Genomic DNA, 8,601 nt, shown 5'->3' with positions numbered 1-8,601 from the left:
GAGAGAGAGAGAGAGTTTTTGATCGGGATAAAGAGAGGAGAAAGTGAGAAACAGAGAAAGAGAGTTAAATGAGGTCAAGGGTAATGACGTCCTTTTATTAGAATTCATTGGAATGGGGTTGGTAAAGAGATTTTCATTGAAATTGACTAAAATGAAGTTAAATTAGTAGTAAACGGTCATTTACTCTTTTCTCTAACCCATAACTTCCTAGCTTCTCGATCTCTCTCACCCACCCAATCAAAAGATTCAAAACCAGAAGACTCCTCCGCATCACTACTCACTCCCCCTTTAATGGGTTCTTGGTACTTTAAACCTTCTACTCCGGTGTTGTTAAGAATTAGAACATAGCGGATACCGGAAATCATGGCCATGACGAGGTTCTCGTCGGCGCACGATCTGGAGCATGAAGCATAAAGCCTTGGAGAGTTGGAGGCCATCATTATTGGAGGATGAGGCGGTCATGGCCGGAGTTCAGAGAGAGATTTCGTTGTTCTTCGTCGACACCGGCTTGAAGAGCAAAAAAGAAGTGAAAAACAAAGATAAAATGATATTTTGCATCGGATGACAAATAAAAAAAATAGGTCAGCGGAGGTAATGTGACTGTTATATACTCTTATGTGGCAGAGCGTGTGTCAAAATTTGAGTGGGTTACAGGGAAGGAGACAGGGTTTTTGGTGACAGAGGATTTTCTGCCCATCTAAGAGGCCTCAGATTCATGTCATAGATTAGAATAAAAACGCCCATTATGCGCGGGAGCTCCCCGTAGACACTAATCAAGGCGGGGAGGATGTCAATGCCCGTAAACTGGCTAGAAACCAAAGCTAAGGAGCTATGTTGCACGGACACTCCATACCCCTGAAGTGTCGGAGTGTCTGACACTCCGACATGCCGACACTGCAAAATACGTGTCCGACACGCCATTCGAAAAAGTTGACTTTTCGGACACGTCTTGGACACGTTGACCGGCCCCGACACGGCATTGCGACACGCCACGTCAGCATTTCAGATTTTTTTATTTTTTATTTTTATAAAAAAAAATGTAAATTGCTATTCATTTTATATTAGATCAATTATGAAATAATAAGTTTGGATGAATTATGGATATGATAATTATATTAGTTCATCTTCTTGTCTATTAGGTGCTACTGTACTAGAGATTGCTCTGTTTGAAACAAGCTACTGGTCAAGTTTGTTTTTCTTTAATGTTATATTTTAGGTGCTAGAGTTCTACTGCTTTTAATGTTATTAATTATACACTTGACTTATTTCTTATGGTTATGAAATAGATTGAATTTAAAACTTTATTTGGTAATGTAATGAATTTATTTCATATTTTAATATATTTTTTATTTATTAAAAATACATAAATATATAATTTTATTTGCCGTGTCCAAGCCGTGTCGGAAACTCAGTTTTTAAGTTTTTCAGTGTCGTCGTGTCGCGTCATGTCGTGTCGCCGTGTCCGTGCAACTTAGCTGAGGAGAGTAGCAGTAACCCCATGAAAAGCAAAGTTCTCAATGAAAATTTGAATATGTTGTGATGAGCTCTTGGATCCATTCATTATCCAGCAAGTGTTTTATGGAGATGAGAATTTGTAAGAGAGCACTTTTAGCCTTGGTGGTTGAGGGTTATCGAGCTCCTGGTTCGTAAAGAATAGTAGAGCGGATGCAGTGCACGATGGTGCACTGAACCGTCCCACGTGCGTTAACGATCGTTGACAAGTCCGTTAGTTTTTTTTTTTTTAAAACTTCCTCTGAAACACGAGACCAACATACATTAGTCTGGGATTCTTTCGAATTGAGTGAATTCATCCTTGCTCTTAGTATCTTCTCCGTCAACTTCAAGGGAGATCTCTTCGCCTTTACCATACCTTCCCATGCTCCCTCTTCACTATATTGGGGATGCCATTTAGAGGGCAAGCTTCCCTTTCCACCACGCCAAGCTTTTCCCAAAGAACCAAGAACACTCACCAATAACCCAAACCCCAGAATATCACCAATAACTCAAACCCCAGAACAATAAACAATAACCCAAAACCCAAAGCAAATGAACAATCAACAATAACCCAAACTCTAGAACACATTTCCAACGAAACCCATTCGAATTTGAAAATTTTTTACCAGCAAGTAGAACAAGGAGAGTTGAACGATGACCAGGTGGACGTCGACGCCCCGATGAGACAAAGCGAACAACCGTCATCCGCTATCGAGGTATGTCGGAAGAACATACCGACTGTTGTGGTTTGGGTACATGGATCAGATATATATATATATATATATATATATATTTCAATTATCTTAAGTTTAATAGTGTTATTATAGATATTAGTGTCATATGTTAAGTAAGATCAAACGAATGGCTAAGATTTTAATAGTTGGTTCACTTACATCTTGGTGTATTGAAGAATTTTCGGTAAGTAGAGGAATAACTCTATTGAATGCAAGCAAGTCATAGCAAGTAGCAATGGAAGGCACAAATATTACGCCTTCTTTTCAGAATAACTCGAACGAATGCAAGCACACAAATCTTTTGCAAAACAACTCTTCTAGAAAAACAGTCCAAAATAAACATGTCATTGCTCCTAAAACGAAAATGCATTACCATTGAAATTGTTCCGGAAAACAACAATTTAGAATGATAAAGCGAAAAGGTATAAAACAATTGAAACACACAAACATAACCTGTATATCATCTGAATAAGATTCCAAATATGTGTGGGATTCCAAATATGAGAACAAAAATCAATCCATTTGTAAAAATCTGTTTGGGATCAACTCCCATTTATTCAAGGAAAATTTTGCTAAAATAAGTTGTTCAGACTAAAAAGAAGAGAGATTTTCATCACCATCTAACAGCTGTCTTGCTTGGCAGATAAGACATACTTAACCAGATCCAGACCCATACTTCTTTCCGAACACAACCAGCTGCAACTTGTCATAACCAGAAAGGACACCAGCACCAGCAACAGCACGAAGGATGTTTGCACCAGCACCCTTGAACAGGGATTTGGCACCCTCATTCTTCAAGATCTGAGCAAAGGCATCAATTGAACTCTTGTACTTGACGGCTTCACCAGAGGTCATCATCATTCTTCTACGAACAGTGTCAAATGGGTAGGAAGCAAGACCAGCATTAATTGTGATGACCCATCCAAGAGCAAAGCTAGCGAAGAAACTATCCTGCAAACCTCCAGTCAGGACCACAGGCTTGATTGAATCGTAGAGTCCAAAGTACAGACCACGGTAAACAATGATACCAACACATGATACATTGAATCCACGGTATAGACCAACAATACCATCAGATTTCAATGTCTTCCTGTAGACATCAACCAGACCATTGAATTGTCTTTCTCCTCCCTGCTTTACAGCCTTAGCATCACTAGTCAAACGGGTACGAGCATAGTCCAAAGAGTAGACAAAGAAAGAAGAAGCAGCACCAGCTGCACTTCCTGAGGCCAAGTTACCAGCAAACCACTTCCAATAACCATCCCTATCTTTCTTGAAATTGAATAGCCTCTTGAAGTAATCCTTGAATGCAAAGTTGAACGCCTGCCATGAATTTACAAGCAACACTTTCAGCATATAATATTTTCCCGAGAGAAGAAGATAAAAAAAAACAGAGGAACATCACAAACCTGAGTGGGGAAGTAACGGATGACGTTGGCAGTATTTCCTCTCCACAACGAACTGAATCCTTCTTCCTTGATTGTTCGGGAGAAGCACTCACCAATGCCCTTGTAGGGTTCAGACAAACGACCAGCCTTGATCATTTCATCCTGGTTCTGAATCAAAAGCTTAACACGCTCGATGGGAGCAGCAGCGGTCTTAGATACAGCAGCAGAAACACCACCCATAAGGAAATCAACGAAAAAGTGGCCTTTCTCTGCGGGGGCTTGCACAAAAACTGGAGATGCAGTTGATGGGATCATTGATAGATCAGCGGTAGCCCTGCAAGCTGTCATCACAGGGTACTGCGATGCAGCGTTGGAGTAATTTCCATACGCAGGACGTCTCTGGTACATCCCTTGTCTTTGGAAGCCAGTATCGTAACCCTGAATGGATTGCTGAAGGAGCTGGCCAGCTACCTTTTGCATGACAGTGGGGTGTTGAACCTGATCAACCATTGCGTCTTCTCCTACAAGAAAAAACCAGGAAATATTATCAACTGATTATAATTGAAGTTCCATCATAACTAAGGGTTGCAAGGGAAGGAAATCCGTATACCTGTGAAGAAAATGAAGAGCGAATGATGGCTGCGAGGGGCTTCGGCCTTGGCAGAAATGCTCAAAGACGAAGAGCTGACGAGTCTTTAAGGGTTGAAAGGGAGGACTTTTCCATGGTCAAACCAAGGAAGCCAATCCAATTTGGGTGACAGCGCCACCGCAGAGAAAAGTCGCAGAAGTTTGAATAAACAAACATCAGACCAGATTCGGAGAGCAGTGGATCGTCTCGTCTTCGAAACCATGAGAACCAAAGCAAGACAAAACGGACTTGGCTAATAGAGTAGCGAAATGAGCTGTTGTCTACCATTAATTTCTCTATCACAGGATCTCACTTCATCTGATCCTTGTGTGATTTCTTATATAATCACATACTCGTTTCACATCAGGTCAGTTACCATATTACAATTATTATAACAAAGAACCCAACTTTAGATGTTCCCAATAGTGTGGCAGCATGTAGTCTGTCCCAAGCTAATAAAAGAAATAAGACTGCCATATCCACATGTAAATCCACAAATTTGTATCCAATGAGTCAATCATCAACCACACTCGGTAATACGTTCCTCCCTAGATCCTTAATTAAGTAGGTTCCTCAACCGGAGCTTCGTTGGTGAGTGGTAATGATGTCGAAGTTGAGCTGATCTCAAAGTCTGAATGTGTTTTCAGAATGAATGCGAGGTTCAAACCTTCATCGTCCAATTGGGTTCATTCTCAGATCGCACAGATCACACCTATCCTATGCAAAGCAACTCTTCTAGAGAGACTGACCAGAAGTACAGTTGGCTCCTGAAATTAAAATGCTTTACTTCCTAAGATGTTCCGGAAAACAAAAACTTTAGAATCGTAAAATGAAAAGAATAAACTAAAACAATTGACAACAGAATCATAAAATGAAAATGAACCGAAACAATTGCTAACACACAAAAAAAAACAAATGCATATAATCTGAATAAAATTCCAAATAAGTGTGGCATTTACACCACTCACAGTAAAAATCTGGCTTATGCGAACAAAAATCAATCCCATTGTTAAAATCTGTTTGGGATCAACTCCCCTATAACTGAATTATTCAAGGAAAATTTTGCCGAATTAAGTTCTTCAGACTCAAAAAAAGATTTTCATCACCATCTAAAAGCTATCTGGCTTGGTAGACAAGACATTCTTAACCAGATCCAGACCCATACTTCTTTCCGAACACAATCAGCTGCAACTTGTCATAACCAGAAAGGACACCAGCACCGGCAATGGCACGAAGGATGTTTGCACCAGCACCCTTGAACAGGGATTTGGCACCCTCGTTCTTCAAGATCTGAGTGAAGGCATCAAATGAACTCTTGTACTTGACGGCCTCACCAGAGGTCATCATCATTCTTCTCCGGACAGTGTCAATTGGGTAGGATGCAAGACCAGCACCATTTGTGATGACCCATCCAAGAGCAAAGCTAGCAAAGAAACTATCCTGTAGTTTTCAAAAAAAAAAAATAGATGTCAGCAAGGTATTCGGATACACTGGTATGAAACACCTACAAGACATTGGGCAGGTCTAGCAAAAGTAAATACAACTTCAGTCAACACGTTGAAGAATTTGCATAACCTAAGAAAAAAACCATCATAGAAAAAATAGTGCAAGAACATAACTTACAAATGACATCAAATTAATTACTACTATAGCCAAATTAATCAATTTCTCATTTAATATTGACCAATACTTCCACAAGAAATTGAATTTAACAGAAAGTAGCAAACTATAAAGACCATATTGATTAAGCAAAAATCAAAACAAAAAAAAATCATGAGGCACTAACCTGCAAACCTCCAGTTAGAACCACAGGCTTGAGTGAATCGTACAGTCCAAAGTACAGACCACGGTAAACAATGATACCGACACAAGATATGTTGAATCCACGGTATAGACCAGCAATACCATCAGATTTCAATGTCTTCTTGTAGACATCAACCAGACCATTGAATTGTCTTTCTCCTCCCTTCTTTGCAGCCTTAGAATCATTAGCCAAACGAGTACGAGCATAGTCCAAAGAGTAGACAAAGAAAAGAGAAGAAGCACCAGCTGCACCTCCTGAGGCCAAGTTACCAGCAAACCACTTCCAATAACCATCCCTGTCTTTCTTGAAATTGAATAACCTCTTGAAGTAATCCTTGAATGCAAAATTCAAGGCCTGCCATGAATTACAGGAAGCAATTTTAGCATATCTTCAACATATAATACAAACCAGATAGAAGAAGAAAAAAGAGTGAAACATCACAAACCTGGGTGGGGAAGTAACGGATGACGTTGGCAGTGTTTCCTCTCCACAACGAACCAAATCCTTCTTCCTTGATTGTTCGGGAGAAGCACTCACCAATGCCCTTGTAGGGTTCAGACAAACGACCGGCCTTGATCATTTCATCCTGGTTCTGAATCAAAAGCTTCACACGCTCAATGGGAGCAGCAGCAGTCTTAGAGACAGCAGCAGACACACCTCCCATAAGGAAATCAATGACAAAGTGGCTTTTCTCTGCGGGGGCTTGCACAAAAACTGGAGATGCAGTTGATGGGATCATTGATAGATCAGCGGTAGCCCTGCAAGCTGGCATCACAGGGTACTGCAATGCAGCGTTGGAGTAATTCCCATATGCAGGACGTCTCTGGTACATCCCTTGTCTCTGGAAGCCAGTATCATAACTCTGAATGGATTGCTGAAAGAGCTGGCCAGCAACCTTTTGCATGACAGTAGGGTGTTGAACCTGATCAACCATGGTGCCTCCTACATGAAAAACAATAAGTATTATTAGCTGATTATAATTAAGTTACCAAATTATCATGAGCAAATGCTCAGGTACAAGGTAGTACATGTAGGATAGTAATCGTATTAAATATAGAACCATCAGATAGACTACCCAAATGGCTATACAATCAATCAAATTAAAGAAACAGATGGCAAAAGAGGTTGAAAACAATCACCATGTCTTGGAACATCAACATGCTGAAAACAATTGAAATCAGAGAGAACACCATTTGAATAAATCAAGTATGCATAAACCATTTCATTTTTATTCTAGATTCCCCAAAACAGAAAATGAAGATTTTCAAAAACTTATGGTCAGGTCAAATCAGTAATTAAACAAAATCATGTAAAACTACAATGCCACCTCAATGCATTGACAAAATAGAGACCAAAGGGGCATATAACATGTAATTGGGATCATATATGAACAAATATTACTGCTTCATAATATCAGTCAACAATCAAATCTAGTGCATCACTTAAAAAACACATGCTACTTTTTGCTTGAAATTTCAACTTTAAAAGCAACACAAACCAGGGGATGTTACCGATAATTTACCATAACCAAAACAACACAAACCATTTGAAGAAACGAAAAAGAAAAGGTGGATCAGGCAAAGGATCCCAACACAACAATTCGGTATCAATTTTAGCCAAAAGTGTCAAAACAAATCATTTTATATTACCACTACTTAATGATTCGACCGAGTGTAAAATCAATGTCAGCTGGTAGTACGAGTAATTGCGGCATTAAACTCTGTAAACGTCCAACTCTGTAACTCAAGCCACCACACCAGTCCCGCTCTATTTGACTAGCTTTGACTAGACACAGAATTTTGCTTAAAACGTAGTACAGTGATTGAAATTTTTAGATCAACCATCTCCAGATCTACCGGAGTTGCAGATCCACAGTAAATAGATCGAATCAAAACAATTTTCAGACAAAATATCACTCAAAAGCCAGATCTGAGAAAGACGAACAGAGACGAAGCGGTCAAAACACACAGATCAAAACTCAGATCTAGCTAAATCAAACACCCTAGATATCGAGCACACATCAAGTTAGATATTGAAATCAAAAGCACACATCACTAGTATCATTAGTCTCTCAAATGAAAACAAGCAGCAGATCTAAAAGAAAATCGCGGAATTCTAACACAGGGAGAGCCATTTCAGATCTAGGGCGAGATGAAGATTCGTATACCTGCGAAGAAAATGAAGAGCGATTGGTGGCTGCGAGGGGTCTCCGCCTTGAGCTCTTCGCTGAAATGCTCAAAGACAAAGACCTAATGAGAGAGCGTTGTGTGGAGGAGACGAGTCTTTTGAGGGCTTTTTATTGGGTGAGAGGGGGTCAGGTATTGGGAATCGGTATTCGACGGTTCAAATCGCAGCCGTTAACTTTTGGGACGGACGTCTGAGATTTGCCGTGACGGTATACTGAACTCTCGTAATGGACGGCGCCGTAACGACTCTAGGGTATGGGCTAAGCCCAAAATGGAAGATTCTATCGGGCTGGAATGTGGCCACACTGAAATAAGCAGCTGCGATGCGTTTCCCAGATGCAATGTATATTCGGTCAACTTTTTCACC

The 8,601-nt window shown here is 40.1% G+C and overlaps 2 protein-coding genes across 2 annotated transcripts; both read right to left on the bottom strand.

Annotated features, from left to right (window-relative positions):
• Positions 1-2,667: 2,667 nt before the first annotated feature.
• On the bottom strand, positions 2,668-4,455 carry LOC101294694 (ADP,ATP carrier protein 1, mitochondrial-like). Its single transcript, XM_004306482.1, has 3 exons — positions 4,227-4,455; positions 3,638-4,137; positions 2,668-3,551 (listed from the first exon to the last, which is right to left on the bottom strand). The coding sequence occupies exons 2-3, from the start codon at positions 4,124-4,126 to the stop codon at positions 2,883-2,885; spliced, it is 1,158 nt and encodes a 385-aa protein (XP_004306530.1). The 5' UTR covers positions 4,127-4,137; positions 4,227-4,455; the 3' UTR covers positions 2,668-2,882.
• A 683-nt stretch (positions 4,456-5,138) lies between these two features.
• On the bottom strand, positions 5,139-8,260 carry LOC101294394 (ADP,ATP carrier protein 1, mitochondrial-like). Its single transcript, XM_004306481.1, has 4 exons — positions 8,216-8,260; positions 6,494-6,987; positions 6,031-6,402; positions 5,139-5,684 (listed from the first exon to the last, which is right to left on the bottom strand). Exons 2-4 carry the CDS (start codon positions 6,980-6,982, stop codon positions 5,388-5,390), a joined length of 1,158 nt encoding a protein of 385 aa, XP_004306529.1. The 5' UTR covers positions 6,983-6,987; positions 8,216-8,260; the 3' UTR covers positions 5,139-5,387.
• Positions 8,261-8,601: the final 341 nt, after the last annotated feature.

The sequence above is a fragment of the Fragaria vesca genome, linkage group LG7 (assembly GCF_000184155.1).
Source record: "Fragaria vesca subsp. vesca linkage group LG7, FraVesHawaii_1.0, whole genome shotgun sequence".
Lineage (NCBI taxonomy): Eukaryota > Viridiplantae > Streptophyta > Magnoliopsida > Rosales > Rosaceae > Fragaria > Fragaria vesca.
Note: the sequence above shows the minus strand (reverse complement) of the source record. Positions and strands in the feature narration are given on the sequence as shown.